General features: G+C 34.9%; 2 protein-coding genes across 2 annotated transcripts; both read left to right on the top strand.

Annotated features, from left to right (window-relative positions):
• Nucleotides 1–2,187: 2,187 nt before the first annotated feature.
• Nucleotides 2,188–5,587, top strand: LOC306844998 (protein unc-50 homolog). Its single transcript, XM_079377478.1, has 6 exons — nt 2,188–2,309; nt 2,967–3,232; nt 3,306–3,426; nt 4,735–4,874; nt 4,955–5,062; nt 5,146–5,587. Exons 2-6 carry the CDS (start codon nt 2,968–2,970, stop codon nt 5,280–5,282), a joined length of 771 nt encoding a protein of 256 aa, XP_079233604.1. The 5' UTR covers nt 2,188–2,309; nt 2,967; the 3' UTR covers nt 5,283–5,587.
• Nucleotides 5,588–7,422: 1,835 nt separating this feature from the next.
• LOC306845213 (electrogenic aspartate/glutamate antiporter SLC25A12, mitochondrial-like) lies at nt 7,423–18,986 on the top strand. Its single transcript, XM_079377878.1, has 18 exons — nt 7,423–7,460; nt 8,267–8,320; nt 9,264–9,412; nt 10,978–11,093; nt 11,492–11,631; nt 12,288–12,434; nt 12,519–12,657; nt 12,741–12,834; nt 12,933–13,017; nt 13,323–13,407; nt 14,419–14,577; nt 14,689–14,741; nt 14,841–14,921; nt 15,048–15,188; nt 15,340–15,478; nt 16,440–16,598; nt 16,682–16,772; nt 18,119–18,986. Exons 1-18 carry the CDS (start codon nt 7,449–7,451, stop codon nt 18,324–18,326), a joined length of 2,052 nt encoding a protein of 683 aa, XP_079234004.1. The 5' UTR covers nt 7,423–7,448; the 3' UTR covers nt 18,327–18,986.
• Nucleotide 18,987: the final 1 nt, after the last annotated feature.

The following is an 18,987-nucleotide window of genomic DNA, read 5'->3' as shown; positions in this document are numbered from 1 at the left end:
TTCCTACATTATCAATTGCTTATGTCATGTTGCTCAAAATGTATTATATAGATCTCTGTGCTATTGTCTTACCCCTCAAAACATCTAGTCATTAGTTCATCGGATAAGTTATTAAATGCTAAATGATTGATCTAGTTGTCATAAACTGTTTTGGGATTTGCTAACTCTCCAGTTGTGATCACATTCTACACTTGATTACAAAAATTAAACGAGCCAGGAATGAATAAAAGGGCTTTTTTATCTAGACTGTATTTTTGGAGCTGAAATGCACTGTATATTTAGCACAATCTAAAATAACTGCCTTGTTGATGATCTTCACATGCGTCTCTGTGACAATGAAGTCATTCACTGCTCTGTCCCGTCAGATTAAGGGCAATTCCAAAGCTTCCCTTTCAAGAATTAAATTAAAATGAGCAACATTTAACAAATCGAGAAAGAGTGTAGTTACAGTAAACTGAATTGAAACATGTTAAAACAGCTCAATTAATCCAAGAGGCTGGTCTTCATTAGCAACCCAAACAGCATCAAGAGAAGCATTTGAACCTCTTTCATTTTCATTGCTCTTTCTGGAAATCCTTCACTTGATTTCCCATTCATCACTTCTCATTTCACAGAGCTGCTTTGCAAAGCACATTAAGCTCACCAAAACAGACTCTCATTTTGACTGAGTTTATTAATGTAATCATAATCATTTTGATGTTCTATGAGTAACATTATAAATAAATGCATATAAAACTGATTTTTACATTACTCTGTAATGTAAATGTTCAAATATATGTCAGGAAAAAATGTATTTATATAAATATATTTTATATATCTATTTTACTCACATTTTAAAATGTGAAGGTTTAAACTTGAAGGATGGAAAGACTAACTGTGATACTAACTATCAAAACTGTGTCAGTGTTACACAATGACATGAAGAAACTTTGTTTCTGAAGTGATGTGCAAAGTGTTTTACAATCCACCACATGCCATGAGGGACAACAGAATGAAGAGATAAAAGAAAGATGAGATGGTAGGTGCTTATTAAATAAATATGAGCAAACCTCAAACTGTGCTTTTAAACGCCTCTGAAGAAGAGCTCCTCCAAATGGCACAGAAGCACCTGAGATGTGCTCTTCTCTCCGCTCACTTGTTTTAGTTTTTGCTTAAAATAGGGGCAAAAAATTACTCATTTGTAGGCAACGTTGTAGGGAAAAAAATGATCAAAATACAGGTGATAAACTATTTGCTTTTAACTCTCTCAGTAGCATATAGAAGCTTATTAAAAATAAAGATTTTTGTTATAATTATTACTTAGAATTGCTTTTTTTATTATAATTATTTGATAAATGTTTGCTTTTATAGGCCTGTTAAGATACTACAGCTCATCAGGAAAGACCAAAGGAAAGCATAAAGTACTTTAGCACCATCTGTTGTTTCTAAACATGCAGCAAACAGTTATCTATGGTTTATTAAATTGATTTTAATCATCACAATCGTGATAAGTGTCTTCTGAACCTTCACATATCAGAATATAACAATATTTTTTATAAAATAAAGGAAATATTTAATAAAATAAACAAAATCCAATACAATTTCTACTAAAAACATGAATATGCTTGTATTGTAATTCAAGGAATATTTCTATAGCTACAATTACATGCCAGTGCATATTTCATAAATATGGTTAAGCTCAGTCACTTGTCCATTATAATTATTATTTGGTAAGGAAATAAACACAAATGAAGATATGGGATTTTCTTTAACATTTGTAAACATTGTAAACATTTCCCATTCTCATCATTCTCTAGTGAGGTGGCATATTGAACGATTACTAATTTTTTTATGTTTTACCAGCTCAAATAATATTCTAAAGATGAATATCGAATATTTTTAACATTTTGATTAGAGCCTAAAGTAGCTATTTCACACTAAATTGACTTTTTCATTGGAGCCAGATTTGACATTGTGATAAAAGAACGCAAATGATTTTCATCAGTTTAATATTTTATCCAATCTATTAATATATATATATATATATATATATATATATATATATATATATATATATATATATATATATATATATATATATATATTAGGAGTGAGCGAGCAATGGCCTGTAATCTCTGGAAACGCTGCTTTCTCCCCAAAACTACATTTCCCAGAAGGCTTTGAAACCGGAAGCGGCGTCACTGAATCGGTTGCGCTGCTACGTGTTCGGACGAGGCAGGAAGTTGACATGTCACGGATGCTGCATTGTTTTTTATACTCTGATTAAAAAGAGCTTTGCTTTATTAGTTGCTGATACTGCCGTAGAGCAGGTAAGTGTCATATTTATACACACCGAGCAGGAGCGACATGCTAGCTAATTTTTTACCAGGTTATTATGTGGGATCGAGGCCCAGCCACTCTAAAGCTTTACATGGTTTGTTCTTAATAAAACATCACCTTTTACCCATACATTAACAATAGCAGGTTTACTTTTAAAACTGATTTGAGTTTGTTGCAGTGTTGGAGATACTGTAGTGTTTCTGTCAGTTGTGCTGTGTAATCAAACAAGAGTAAAAGGACTGATCTTGGATCAGCTCGACATGTTTACAGCAGATCATATGTGAAGGAAGCAGAAGAACTGACAACACATTTGATCATAGACTATAGCACAGGCTTCTTTCAAACTATTTTCATGAATAGATGTAGTTTTCTAGAAGTTTTCAGACAGAGACAGCACTTACTGTAATGAAACTAATGGAAAGTTGGACTTTTATCGTTTTGTCAAAACAGACTAAGCTATAATTGTTGGTAATGACCCAGCCACTCAAATTTAGTCACATAGTTTACTCCTAATGTGATTTAATGAGACATTTAGGAAGGTTTGTGCATTATATTTGGGCTAATGTTTTCACTATTTCAGAAATGAATAAATCTTTGGTTTGCTGAAGTGTTTATAATATCTACATTTCTCTCTTATTCCACTGCAGTATGTTGCCGACGAGTTCCCCGCAGAACGGCAGCCTGAATGCGCGGGATGTGGCGCGGCACACGGCCGGAGCCAAGCGCTACAAATACCTGCGGCGACTCCTGCATTTCAGACAGATGGATTTTGAGTTTGCCGTGTGGCAGATGCTCTACCTGTTCACATCGCCGCAGAAAGTGTACCGCAACTTCCACTACCGCAAACAGACCAAAGACCAGTGGGCTCGGGACGACCCTGCGTTCCTGGTGCTGCTCAGCGTCTGGCTGTGTGGTGAGCACTTTTGATGAAGCATGGGAAGAGTTTGGATTGAATCTTACATGGGCTAATCGTGTTTTCTCTGCAGTGTCGACGGTGGGCTTTGGTCTGGTTCTAGAAATGGGTTTTGTGGAGACGTTGAAGCTGTTGCTGTGGGTGGTTTTCATCGATTGTATCGGAGTCGGATTGCTCATATCCACACTCATGTGGTAAGGAGGCACACACACTCCCAAAAGCTGCCAAGAATGACCTTCATTTTAACCTTGCTGATATGGTATTGATCCATTTTCTGGGTTATGGATTTTATTTATTGTTAATTTCAGCACAAGGTCTTACTTGCAAAGAGAAATTTACATTTTACATTTTTAAAAGATTACATTGTCATAAAATAACCCTGAGCAGGGTGGTTATGACCCCAGCGTGAAGCAATGTTGTTATCATTCACTAAAATTATTATTAATTGTTTTTGGTAATTGATATAAGGCTTAAATAAAGTTAAATATAAATATTGGATGTAAATAAGAAATGTTGCCTTGGCAACTGGCTGAAATAAGTTCATAAGTACTAAAATTACTGAAACTAAAATAAAAATAAGTAGACATTTTCGGCAATTGAAATAAACGTAAAGTAAAATAAAATCTAAATATTACATGAAGAACTTAAACGCAAAAGCTGCAGCTAACTGAAATAAGTTAATTTAAATTAAAGTACTAAAACTGAAATTAAAAATTAAATAGTAATAAATAGATATATAAATTAGTGCTGTCGTCCAAAATAAAAGTTTTTGTTTACATAATATATTTGTGTGTACTGCTTATATTTATTATGTATATATAAATACACACATACGCATGTATATATTTAAGAAAAATGTTGTTTATATATTAAATATATTTATATATGATATAAATTATATGAATATAAATATATACATGTAAATATTTTCCAAATATATGCTGTATGTGTGTGTATTTATTTATACATAATACATATGCACAACACACACACATATACTGTAAACAAAAACTTTTATTTTGGATGCGATTAATCACGATTAATCATTTGACAGCACTAATATAAATAGGTAAATAGAAATACCAGTACAAAATACACACACACACACACACACACACAAAAAAACTAATAAAAATGGCAAAAGACAAAATTAGTAAAGAAAATATTTTAATAAATACTATGATATATAAATGCTAAAAATCGAAATATTAAAAAAACAAAAATGTACTGGCTAACTGTACATTGTCCTGTATAATACATAATTTCTTACCAAATAAATAAATGGACATGATATACTGGTCTGACTTATTTTATTATGTATTTTATCTGGTTGCCAGATTGTATAGTTTAGTGGTTATTGTACAATAATGTTTGCTGTGACTGACAAATCAGAATGAAGTACTTTAAAGAATGATATAATAAATCAGCCTAATTTTACTGGAATATATCATTAAGAGTTATGACTGTAAAACTGTACAGTAATCCCTGTTTTTCTTTTCCAGGTTTGTCACAAACAAATATCTCCTGAAACATCCTGGCAGAGATTATGACGTGGAGTGGGGCTACGCGTTTGACGTGCATCTGAACGCTTTCTACCCTCTCCTGGTCATTCTGCACTTTTTACAGCTATTCTTCATCAACCGTAAGTAAACAGGTGGAAACATGAGTATAATAATGTATTGTTTGGACTTTGTGAACACATCTTTTGCACTCTTTTGACAGATGTGGTGGTTGTAAGTTCAGACTGGTTCCTGGGTTATTTTGTGGGGAACACCTTGTGGCTTATTGCCATCGGTTACTATATTTACATCACATTCCTGGGCTACAATGGTGAGTGATTGCTGGCTATGGCCGTGTATTTTTGCCATCCACAAGCTGAACGTTGTCTAATTTTTTTCTCCTTGTTTCTTTAGCACTTCCGTTCTTAAAGAACACTGTGGTGCTTCTGTATCCCTTCGCTTTGCTCGGACTCCTGTATATTCTCTCCATTTCATTCGGCTGGAACTTCACTAAAGGTCTCTGCTGGTTTTATAAGCACAGGGTCCAGTGAAGGACAGCAGCACACATGAAGGACATTGCTTCAGTGCACATGTGCTCTTAAAGACGGGTGGAAAGTGTGTTGTCACTCCTGGGTCTTTCTGACGTTTTGTATAATCTGTAAATATCAGTTTGGTTGTAGAGGAAAAGAATTTCAGTTGTTTATGGTGTCATGAACCTTTGCTTAATTTGATACTCAGCCCTCATTTGATGTTGTGAAGTGGTTTTGAAAAGTCAAACATGGGGAAAAGTGCATAAAATATCTGGAATGATGCTGCACTTTTTACTTGCGAAAACGTGTACAATAAAGATATTTTTAAAGAAACAGATTTGCTGTCTAATGTATTTTGAGATTAATGACATTTAAACACATGCATATGGTTTCGATCACACAAAATACATTATCTCATTTGCAGCGGCATATATGGTAACATATTCAGGTGTTTATTGCAAATTATAAGGGATAATTCTAAAATACAAAACATTTCAGTAGGTTTTCAAAACAATGATAGTAACTACCGTACATAAAAATATATATTTTTAAATATTTGATTACTTTTGATTTTCCTGTTTTATTTTACTTTATAAATTCAAAATCAATTTCAAGCATTTTTTGTTTGATTTTTATTTTATTTTATTATTAATATTGTACATGCTGAACAATTAACATTCATACCATAATTAAATATTACAAACAGGACAATCACATTTTATGAAAGAAAAGGAAGACATAAAGAAATTCCTTAGAAATCTTTTTGTAATTTTAATTTTTTTGCTTCGACAACACAAAGGGAGGATAGCAATGAGATTCAAACAAGGAAAGCATCTAAATGCATAAGTGTTTATTTATACCTCTCTATAATATTTCTGAAATCTTAGGGATTTTTTATTCTTTATAAGATGAGGAGATTTTAGAAGTGAGTACATTTTAAAAAAGGGAATAGGAAGCTATTTGCAAATGTTTGTTTGTGAATGAAACATTTACCATATAAAAAATATAGTATGTTCCAGCGGTTTATTTTTAGTGTTATGATAAAAGATAATGTCTTTTAAACTAAAGAAGAAATCATATAATCAAATAAGACTATCGAATACATTTGATGTTTTTTTATTTCTTTTTTTTTATTAATGCAATACAAAAATACAGAGTTGACATATAATGATTCTACATAATAAAAGTATCATGAATATACATTGTCAACTGAAATCAAGTACTAGATTACAAGAGGAAAAGTAGGGAAAAAAATAAGGACAAAAAATAACTTTAGGGTAAGACATTTAAATATCAATTACAAATTAAAAGTCATTGCAGAATAGTTCTTGCTTTCTTATTTTATACTTCATAAGTTATTTGACCTATATTGGTATCTATTGGTTCAGGAAAAGAAGCTTTTTTTTAAGTGGGGAGTGATTGCTATTTTTGAAGAGCATACAAATTGCTAATATTATTGCTAACTAACTGCTCTGTTATATTCTGAAATACATTCTATATAAGTCATTAACAAACCTCTGCTGTTAAATAACTGACTTACTAAAGCAAACCATTAATAAACCACTGATTAAACAAACAAAGATCTGTTTTATATCAAATATTTTGATTATTCCAAATAAAAAATTTATTTTTTATTATGAACGTTGTCAAACAATAAAAAGCAGTTATAGTACAAAAATACAAAATTATAATAATAATAAAGAAAATTAAATAAAAAAGTTATAACAAAAATAAATGATTAGACGGGTAGAAAAATAAAATACGTTGCATTCAAAGGAAAATATTAAATAGTTTACAAATTTCAACAGTTGTTAAAGCCTTCTTATTACAAGAATTAGAAATAGTTTCAAAGTAGTGTCATAAAACAATGGCTTCTGACATGAAAATTTACATTTATGTATATACAATTTTGTTAACAAAATAAGGAGATTAAGTAAGTACAATAATAAGTTTAACAATAATAACAATATATTATATTTATAATAACAATTTATTTTTCTGTAAATGCACTTTTAGCAAAACCAAAAAAAAAAAAATTCCCAAAGTAAAGTAAAATCTTTATCAATATTCTTAATAACAAATAATATGGAGGGAGTCCATATGAGATCGTTTGGTGTGACGTCACATGTGCGCGAGCACCTCCTCGGCCACGTACCTGCGCGACCCCGCGTGACGTCAGACAGCAGCATGGCGGCCAAGGTGACTCCGGCGACTCCGCTTTTGACTGAAAAATTGTGTTTTCATTTTCTTAGCTGTCGACTTTTAATTACACTTGCTGGTTTTTAGCGACAGGAAGGCTAATAGATGCGTAAACGGGTGGAGTAGAGACAATGATTAACGGTTTTAACGGACCGGCGCGAGCATCACTGAGCTTATCGCTACACTCCCGCTGAGACTTTGACTGAATATAGTGTCTGTGACGATCATAAAACCATAAATAATATCAGAATTGTGTGTTAAACGACATTAATCGGCTCTTTAGCGGGCTTTTGTGTTGGTAGAGATGAGCGTGTGTTTATAAAATGTAGCTTCATGCGAAATTGTGCTTTATTTGACTCTACAGGGACTCTTATGACTTCGTGTGTGTTTGTGTGGAGTAATTACTGACTTGTTATTTTGTGTTTTGTTCAATCTTTTTGTATTGCATACATTATGTGCAAAGCTTGTGTGTCAGAAAGTCCCAATAATGTCGAATGCGCTCTGAAACAGCAAAGATAGTTTGATTTTTAAAAGAGTATTTATAGAAATAAATGTAGTTTTGAACATTAGACTAGGACTCTTCTCTCAGTAAAACCTTGTCATCTTTGGACTCGGTGAACAACCTTTAATAGATGCAGCCTTTAAAAGAAAAACCTTTAATAGAGCTCTAAAACTGGCAGTGCATTTCACTAAATATCGTGGTGGTTTTGTGGCTATAATTATAGATAATAGCTCCTAAGATTCACAATTCACCTCTATAGAAATGAAGATACCTTGTTGTTATCTGTGCTGTTGTTGTTTTGCAGGTGCAGTTAACCAAAAGGGCCGATCCTAATGAGCTGAAGGTCATCTTTCAAAAGGTAAGTTTCAACAGCAGAAAAGCCTAATTTTGGTGTAAAATCAGGTTATGATGTTTTGTTTAATCTGTGGTTAATTCCAATTAGAAACCAGGTCTGCAACTTTAGAAGGAATCGTAGATAGTATCATGACTTTTATTAAATCTTTATGTCCTTAGTGACGCTGCATTTTTAATTGTCACGCTGTTGTCATCTCCTTTTTCCTCAAAGAGAAACTCATGCTTGGGAAAGTCTAGACGCTTGTCTGTGTTTGTGGGAAAATGGTTTATTGTGTGTATTCTTCATTTTCAAGCATGAGTAGGGAAAAAACAATCTCCCTCCCTCGTTAAATGTCAGCCAGGGCTTTTATATTGATGTAGTGATTTGTTTTCACTTCCGCCCGTGAGATCTTGTGCATCTGTCAGCTGAAAGTAGTTGTTTCTTTGGCCGCGTTGGTGTCTGGTAACTCGGTGACTTGCGTGCGATGTGGCTCTATTAATAGGACTCAAGCTTGTGAGATGGATGTTTGGAGGAAGACCTGAATGTCAGGGCAATAGATGGATGAGTAAAGAATGTCAGATAAGGTCAGAGGGCATGTCGTTTAGTTTTTTGTGTCCTGTTTAGCTGCTGCTGATCAAAACTTGGACACAACTCACATTGCACATGAATATTGATTGTCACCTTTGCCCATTTGTCCAACTAGGCAGAGGTTGGTACTTGGTAAATAAATATAGTTTCAGCTTGCATATTGCCAACACCGTTGTTTAGAAAAAGCCGGTGTTATTTTACACAACCGACTACTTTTTAGTTTCTTAAATGTGTGCATGTATAATAAAACCCTTCAAGTGACATTGATTTTCAGGTTCTTTGTTTTTTATGCAAATAAATCATACTAATTGCCCTGCAAATGAGGAAAATTGAATCATTAACACAGATGCTGTACCTGTGTTTATGTTGTTTTCCTCAGTATGCCAGTGTGGTGGATAAGGAGGATGGAGAGCGGTACATGACACCCAATGATTTTGTGCAGAAGTTTTTGGGCCTCCACACGCAGCTCCACTTTAACCCTAAAACTGTGCAGCTGCTCGCCGGTGTGGCAGATACTACAAAAGATGGGTGAGACAAACATCCTATTTTTTGTCTCTGTAGTTTTTCTGTATTCTAATGGTTTGAATTGAAGCCTAAACCTCAGATCTAGAAATTCACCCACTTTCATTATATTTTGCATTATTATTTTGCAGTAGCAACTAGGGCTGGGTATTATAGTTATGCAGGTCTATATGGCTGCAATGATCGAGTGTTAATGAATCTAAATTCATCCCGTACACGGATTAGAACAGGCACACAATGAGGGTGTGGATACAGAAATAATTGGATTTTTAATATCTGATGTCACGGACACTTATTTACTATAATATAGGAACCTTTAAAAATGGTAAGAGAATCAATATAGGCTCAAATATTTTATTAAGATATAAACAAGGAAACATTGAGCTTGCCATGAAAACATATTATTAGCACTTTATAACCTACAAGTTTGTGACGCACTGAGCAATGTAGGCTATAACTCATCTCTTTAAACAACAACCAAAAACTGTTGTGCTTTAAAACGTAAAATCAGCCGCTTATGTTCGTGTTTATCCATTTCTAAAATACATCTAAATTATCATCATTTGGGTATAAAATCCCAATTTAGTGCTGATCCGTGGCCTGCCGATCCTCAAGGAAATATTTAGCCTGAAGAACCAGGAGGTGCCGTCATCAAGAGTTTATTTTCTGAGGAAAAAGAAAACATTTAATAAGGCTATTTTAACAATAAATTTGAATAAACTAAATAGTTTTTATTCATTCAAATAATTAGACATACTACAACACAGAATTAAATAATAAAACATATGGTAAAAGAAAATAAAACACCCACTTATGAAAGTGGATAAAGATTTTCAATTTCTTGAAGTCTTTAACAACCTAGAATAAATGAATAGAAATGATGATTCTGTCTGAGCTATGCGTTTTAAAACGGACTCGCACTAGTGTAAAAGTAGCATAACAGATGTGTAAACGGAAAACTATTTGAACTTTATTTAAACACTGATTTATTGTGTTGCTATATTTTGTTCCTTTGTGCAGTGGCTCAGGAGATGAGGCTTTGAGTCTGTATAAATGTCAACAAGCTGAAAAAATAAAACCAAAGATTTTTGAGATAATGTAATCTTGTTAAAACTGATTTCATAAAATCGGTATCGAAAAAAGTATCGTTCAAGAACCGCTATTGAACTCAAGGTATCGGTATCGAAAATGTTTGAACGATACCCAGCCCTAGTAGCAACCAGATACATATGGCAAAATTGTAAAAATTCTGTATTGCACATACACTATTGCTCAAATGTTTGGGTCGCTAAGATTTTTTTCAAAGAACGAGGCTGTATTTTTTTTTATTAAAAATAAAGTAAAAACAGTTAAATTGTGAAATATTGTTACAATTTAAAATACCTATAATAAGTATTATTGCAATAAAAAAAATTCAGCATCATTACTCCAGTCTTCAGTGTCACATGATCCTTCAGAAATCATTCTAATATTCTGATTTGCTGCTCAAAAGCAATGTGTGTGAAAGAGATTGCACAGTGACCATAGGTTTGTGTTTTTAATGTTTCTTTAATTTTTTTTCCCCCGTTCAGACTGATCTCATTTCAAGAGTTTCTGGCCTTCGAGTCGGTGCTGTGTGTGCCTGATGCTCTCTTCATCGTGGCCTTCCAGCTATTTGACAAGACGGGCACTGGATGTGTGTCCTTCGGTGAGAACAGCATTGACTGTATATAAATGTTCAGCCTTATTTAAAATGGACTTCTGTATTTGTATATGCTGACATCAAACTCCATTGAAATCAATTCAAGAGTTTAGAATTTGTGTGGTGTATGGAGATTGCTATGTAGGTCATTCCAGTTCATTCACTTTTTCATTTAATGGAAGCTCGCAGTGTTTTTGACCCGTAATGTTTTATTCCATTTTACAGAGTCAGCTGATTGTAATGTAGTTATGCTAAACAAACAAACAACTTAACCTTGAACACAGAGACATTCATTCAGGCATTGTTCACGTGTTCAGAGGACCTTTTAAAACACCATCAGTAATGTTGCAATGCCCATTATGTTCTGCAGGAGTGTAAATCTGAGCCTATCCGTGTGTTTACAGAGAACGTGCGTGATATCTTCAGCCAGACCACCGTGCACCACCACATCCCTTTCAACTGGGACTGCGAGTTCATCCGCTTGCATTTCGGCAATGACAGAAAAAAAAGTCTCAGCTACCTGGAGTTCACCCAATTCCTGCAGGTACCACATCCAAACAATTATACACACTCAGTTATGTAAATGTTACATTTTTCCTGTTGTAATATTTTATATCTTAATTAAGTTTCAAACAACATTTATAATAATAATAATAATGTAATTATATTTTGATATAAAATACTATTATTAACTTTATATTAATCATACATTTAATTTTAATACAATAAACTATTAATATTTTACTATAATGTATATTAAATTGTGGAATTGTATAACATTATTAAATATTATTTAATACATCAAATTAATTTAAATTTAATATGAAATATTTCATATTTTAATAATACAATTAAACTGAATAATATTTCTTTTAATGTCACACTAATAATTGTTTAACATTTTAATATGATAAAGTATGAATGATATTTTACTACAGTAATGTATCATTGATTTAAAATCATTGAATACATTTTTTTATATTTCAGGTAAAATAATTATATTTAATAACATTTATTTTTTGATATAGTAATAATGTTAATTTAAGAATATTTTAATATTATAAGGCCCCTAGAATGGTGTACTTAAATCTTTTTACCAGCAGGATCCAAATCTTGACCTTTTAGTATTTGGCAAAATTTCTATGTAAGTTCATCCTTTAGCAAAAATCTAATTTCTGCTGTCTGTGCTTGTTTTCATAGGAGCTGCAGCTGGAGCACGCGAGACAGGCGTTCGCACAGAAAGACAAGGTCAAGAGTGGCGCTGTTTCTGCCCTGGACTTCAGTGACATCATGTCCACCATCAGACACCACATGCTCACACCTTTTGTGGAGGAAAACCTTGTGTCTGTAAGTGTGCAGCTCTGTTTTCCATCTGGTGAGATGTTTGTTGTAAAGTTACTGTGAAAGGTTTAATTGTATGTGTCCTCTTAGGCAGCAGGTGGCGGCACCTCTCACATGGTGAGCTTCTCCTACTTCAATGCTTTCAACTCTCTCCTGAACAACATGGAACTGATCCGTAAAATCTACAGCACTCTCGCTGGGTCTCGCAAGGATATGCTCGTCACTAAAGGTGCGTACCGTCTGTAACACTTTCCATTTCTGCACATCAGAATAGGGTTTTTAAGTATTATCTAACATTTTCTTCATCTGTAGAGGAGTTTGTTCATGCTGCAAATAAGTTTGGTCAGATTACCCCTATGGAAATTGACATCCTGTTCCAGCTATCAGGACTGCACTCCCAAACAGGGTACTTTGCTTTAAAAAAAAAAAAAAATTAATTAATCCACACAAACTATAAGCAGCATTATCAGCTCATCGTGTGTTTGTGTATATTATGATGTGTAGACGGTTAAACCTGGCTGATATCGAGAGGATAGCGCCACTGGAGGAAGGAGCCCTGCCATATAATGTAGCTGAGGTGCAGAGACAGGTGAGTTTATCTATATGAACGGTCAGATAAGAGATTACTAGGGGTTGTTTAAATGTTTATTTTTCTGTGAGAAAATTGTAATGTTATCAGTAAGCATGCCTTATCTAAGATCACTAATTATGGCACAAAACACGCTTTCACTACTAGGGAATTGATACCTCTCTCACTTGCTTCAGAAAATGGAATAAAATCGGGGTTTAAACTTGATATTCAGGCTGCTGTCATATATCTCAAATGCAGATTGGCCCAAAAGCATTGTGCATTTCTTTTGATACTTATTTCTTGCTGTCTTTCTCTCATTGCAGCATTCACATGCGGACGTTTCACGGTCTGTGTGGATGCAGGCTGCGGAGTCGGCATACAGGTTTTCTCTGGGCTCCATTGCTGGAGGTTTGGTTTACAAATTCTGCTCATTTCTTATATTAAATTAAAGACTCCACAAAATGAATTGAGTGCAGTTTTCCATTCTGTGTTATCTATTTCCTTATGACAAAGGAAGTTGATAGCAGGATATGTCATGGGGGCATTCCCTCTTTGTTGAAGCCATAAACTATGATGTGCTACTTGCTGGTGGTATTAGGAGGAGAGTCATTACCTTTCTTGAAAGCATTTTACCGGGAAAGATTTTGATATACCAGTGTACAAGATGAGTTGTTGGTATTTTTGCTCTTAATTTCCTAGAAGTGTTAAACTGTGCATTTCAAGTTAATTCTTTGTCATTTTTTTGAGTGACTTAAATGCTAAGAGAATTCCAATTTCATTCTTTAAGAGTCTTTTTTTCTGTGTGTGTTTTACAGTACGCTATCATTCATAAGTTTGGGGTCAGTAAAATTGTATACTGTTATTTAGCAAGGATGCATTAAAGTGGTCAAAAGTGACAGTAAAGACTTTTTATAATGTTACAACAGATTTCTATTTGAAATAAATACTGTTCTTTTGAACTTTATATCAAGAAATGTATGACAGTTTGCTCAAAAATATGAAGCAGCACAATTGTTTTCAACGCTGATGATAATCAGCATATTAGAATGATTGAAGACTGGAGTAATGATGCTGAGAATTCAGCTTTGCATCACAGGAATATATTGCATTTTAAATATACATTACAATAGCAGTTATTTTAAATTGTAATGATATTTCAAAATATTACTGTTTTTGTTGCATTTTTTAAATATCATATAAATGCAGCTTTGGTGAGCATAAGGGACTTTCAAGAACATTAAAAATTTCCAACCCCAAACTTTTGAATAGTAATGCATATCTGTTTTTATATCAAAAGGACAACCTTGTTTTCCATGGCCTTTTACAAATGCACAAGATATGCTTGTTTAAATGCATGAGTGTATATGTATTTGAACTTCAGTGAAATGTAAAGTACCCTGTATGTGTGTATGTTTATAGCCACTGGCGCCACAGCTGTGTACCCCATAGACCTGGTCAAGACCCGTATGCAGAACCAGCGCTCCACCGGCTCCTTCGTAGGAGAGCTCATGTACAAGAACAGCTTTGACTGCGCCAAGAAAGTCCTGCGATACGAGGGCGTCTTTGGTTTTTATAGAGGTTGGATTTGTCTTATGCTTTCATCCCTGCTTCAGAAGTTTGTCTTCATGTTTCTTAACTTTGATCTCACTTTTCTTTTTCCTACTCCTTTCTGTGTGTTTTTCCCTACAGGTCTTCTACCCCAGCTCATTGGAGTGGCTCCAGAAAAAGCCATCAAGCTCACTGTAAGTGTCATTAAACATCTTGACATCCTGTAGAAAGCTGTTTCTGAGCAGATGTCAGTAAAGCCAATTACACGAGTCCCTCTGTATCTCGTCTTCCAGATGAATGACTTTGTGAGAGACAAATTTACCACAAAAGATAATACGATACCCCTGGCTGCTGAGATTCTCGCTGGTGGATGTGTGAGTATAAGAGACCATCAGAAACATTCAAAAAAACATGTTCCGGCCATAAACTTTTCAATTGTAAACCTTCAACTGGGTTATGTTGTACTTAAATGGCAAAATTGTCTGTTTCTGTCTTTCCAGGCTGGTGGGTCACAAGTTATCTTCACCAACCCTCTGGAAATCGTTAAGATTCGTCTGCAGGTCGCCGGTGAGATTACTACGGGCCCCAGAGTGAGCGCGCTCAACGTAGTCCGAGATCTTGGCTTTTTTGGCCTCTACAAGGTGGGGGAAGCTATTTTTTCTATTTTTAAAATGTTGTATCCAACAACAATTGCCATTGTAGCTACTTGTTGTTCTTGAATTGCATTTAAAATACAATTGATGACTTTGTGTAAACTATAACACATTAATGTTACTGTTTTTTTCTCCACAGGGTGCGAAGGCTTGTTTCCTGCGTGATATCCCGTTCTCTGCCATCTATTTCCCTGTTTATGCCCATATGAAGTCAAATATGGCAGATGAGGATGGAAGGCTGGGGCCTCTGCAGCTGCTGACCGCTGGTGCCATCGCAGGTCAGAACATGACTCTCGCTTGAACTTTGTGAAGCTGACCCAATCCGGTTTCAGTTATGGACATGTTTGTGTGTGTGTGTGAATGGATGTCTATTTTGCACTAATTTTAGAGTTTATCCCGTTCAAAATTGTGTGCTTTTTTCTGCATCATGGCTGATTTGAAGATTGTAAGAACAAATAATGCTTTGTATTTACCATTAATTTCCTATGGCAAACCGTGAACGGTACAAGTTACTATTTTTTTTTTTTTAATCTAGTTTTTAAGGATTTTTTTAGTGGTTACATAGCAAGTGTCACATTCTGCACTTAAAATTAAACATAAAAATACAAATGTAATGCAAAGATCAAAATTAAGAATTCAAAACGATTTTTAGGTGTAAAATGAATGAAGAGTACAGAAAGGAAAAATATATATATATTTTTTTTTTACTTTAATGAAATGAAAATGCACCCTACATATTTATAAATGCATATTACTGATCTTATAATGAATCCATCTCTATACATCTAATTTTTAACTTTTTTCCCCTTGTAAGTTTTAATCAAAATGTCTGATCATCTGAGACATATACTATCATAACTGACGACTTCAGTTATTTGGTCTTCTTAAACCCTGTCTTCAAGCTTGCATTCATCTGCCTTCACTGTTGAGTCCGCATCAAATCAACAACTGATGCACAGAACCAAGTTCATACCTTTTTTTTTTTTTTACACTACAATATGGAAGAAAAGCTCTTCCACTACTTTTTTCCAAACAAAATGAAACCACATCCACAGTGCGTGTAACTTAACTGTCATAGTTCTAAAAAAACGAATTTTGACAATTCTGAAAATCATATTTTCCCTTAAAATTACATACTGTATTTGTCATGTGTCATGTGTGATAAGACTACATTCTCTATTTAAGATCAGAGGTTTTCTATCATGTATAAATGGATGTCTGGGTGATTTTATCTTACAGGTGTCCCAGCTGCTTCGCTTGTCACCCCTGCTGATGTCATCAAAACACGACTGCAGGTAGCTGCTCGCGCCGGTCAGACAACTTACACTGGAGTGATCGACTGCTTTAGGAAGATCTTACATGAGGAAGGTTTCCGAGCTCTGTGGAAGGGAGCTGGAGGTACACACACACACACACACAGAGATATAATTTCAGTCACATCCATACTCACTCACAGTCCTCTCTCTCTGTGTTCTCCGTAGCTCGTGTGTTCCGTTCGTCTCCTCAGTTCGGTGTGACCCTGGTGACCTACGAGCTCCTGCAGCGATGGTTCTACGTTGACTTCGGAGGACAGTAAGTATTGATCATTTCAAGCACACTTTTTACTACATGAAGGCAGGAAATATTAAGTAACGTAGGGGTGTGCGATATGACGATTTTTGATCGTGGACGATTCAAATGTGTTCACGATCTGATATCGTAGTAACGTGCTACAGCGCACATTGTATCAGTTACAGTTCTGGCTCTTCCATCTCAATATACTGTACAACTCCACATGCATTCATATCAAAAAGCAGTAGAGTTACACTCACAGGACACTGCACTTATTCACAATCACAAAAGTACATGATTTGTATGTGTTCTAAGGCCTTGCCGGTTAAACCTCTCATTCTGCTGCTGATCGGACATGCGTTTTTTCTGAGCAAGGACATTTGAAGCGCACACACTAAAAGCCTGTCAAACAGCGCCTGATTACTGGACTAAGTTATCTTTGGCGTCTGATTGCGCTAATACTGTCAAAAACACACAAGGTTTACATATAAACACAGTTGGTTATGTCTAAAGTGAAAGTAAACGGTTGCATGCAGGTCTTAAAGCAACAGTACTAAACATGCTGCTGCTTGCCATTTAAAGGGATAGTTCACCCAAAAATACAATTTCTGTCATTATTTACTCCCATTTTGTCCCAAACCTGTATTAATTTATTTCTTGCGCTGAATACAAAAGAAGATATTTTTAAGAAACTACAGTAGTTGGTCTACATTGACTTTAAAAAAATAAATAAAAAAAATACTATGGAAGTCACTGGGGACATCTTTACCCACTTTGGCCTAAATATCTACCATTCTTTTTTTATTTTATATTTTGTTACCTTGTAAGGCTTTTCTTTTTAAATAGGGGGAAATTAGTTTGGCTGTACTTCTCAGACAACTTGCAAAATAGTAAAACCAAAATGACAAAGGATTGTGATAAAACCGTGATGTTCCTGAAAAAATAATCGTGATATAGTTTTGCTATATTGCCCACAAAATATTTAAAAAATGTAGATTTTAGAGTTTATGAAATGTTATGCATAGAATGATCTTTGTTAATGGACTCTATTACTTGGCAAAACAAAAAAGCGGTTTTCTGTTAATGGTTTTATTTTTCTTGTACATAAAGTAGAAATAATCACTGTCTGAGAGAGCAGCGCTGTGTAAACAGTGTAAATGTGTCAGGGAGCAAAAAACTACTGGTGAGTCACTCAGGTTGACTGACATGACTTCAGAGGGCAGGGTTTTAGAGAAAGGGCGGTGTTGCACATGGTAAAGCATTTAATTGAGTGGAAATTAGCAAGCGACTGAGAATATGGCATGTTGAGTCACTTTGGATAAGCATTTGCTGTAAGAAAAAAAAAACCTCTTCTCTTCCCCTTCCAGTCGCCCTGCTGGTTCTGAACCAACGCCCAAATCCCGGATCTCTGAGCTTCCTCCTGTCACTTCTGAGCACGTCGGCGGTTACCGTCTGGCAGCCGCCACCTTCGCCGGCGTGGAGAACAAGTTCGGACTGCACCTGCCCAAGTTCAAATCCTCCGGGGTCACGGCCATTCACTCCGAAATGCCCAAGGAACAAGCCGGCACTTCGTAAAGTCATGCCCCGCCCACCACGGCTTTGTCCTCCAATGGCTGCATGCCTCCCTTTTATTTTCTTGTTCATTTCATTTGAGTTTTTAGGTGGGGGACATGGGAAATTATACTCGTTTTCAGAGTCTTGTTGCTTTAACCCATATCAGTGCCTCAGTTTTGATGAAGAACACTGGTTAAAGCTCATAGTTAGTGTTTTCTGAAGCACAGGGTAGGTGTTTGCCACACTGATCGAGACCTAAAGCGACACGCACAGTGAAATATCTAACAAGGGCTCTAGAGAAGTTCATCAGCCACTGAAGAGAAAGCTATAGAGCTTTTCATGAAACACTCCTGAAAGAGAAACCTGATATGTACTGTCAGCTTTGTGTTACATTCGCTGCTTTTGAGTATCTTCCCATGATTATGATGTACTGATGTGACCGAAGCATGCTGTAGTGCTCTTCATTTGTTCAATAGGCTTTGCGTAGCTTGCACATGTACTGTATATACATGTACATCTCATGCACAGAGATGTGTTTCTCTCTCTCTCTGCGTCACACTGGCTGATGGACAGAGGTTTCAAAACTTGATCGATTGATCAGAGCAATCATGGTTGATTCGAAATAATTTAAATACATTTCATTATTGTATTTTATGGAAATAAATCAATACGGTTACATTTT

The sequence above is a fragment of the Barbus barbus genome (genome assembly GCF_936440315.1).
Source record: "Barbus barbus genome assembly, chromosome: 25".
NCBI lineage: Eukaryota > Metazoa > Chordata > Actinopteri > Cypriniformes > Cyprinidae > Barbus > Barbus barbus.
This window is presented reverse-complemented; position numbering and strand designations above follow the sequence as displayed.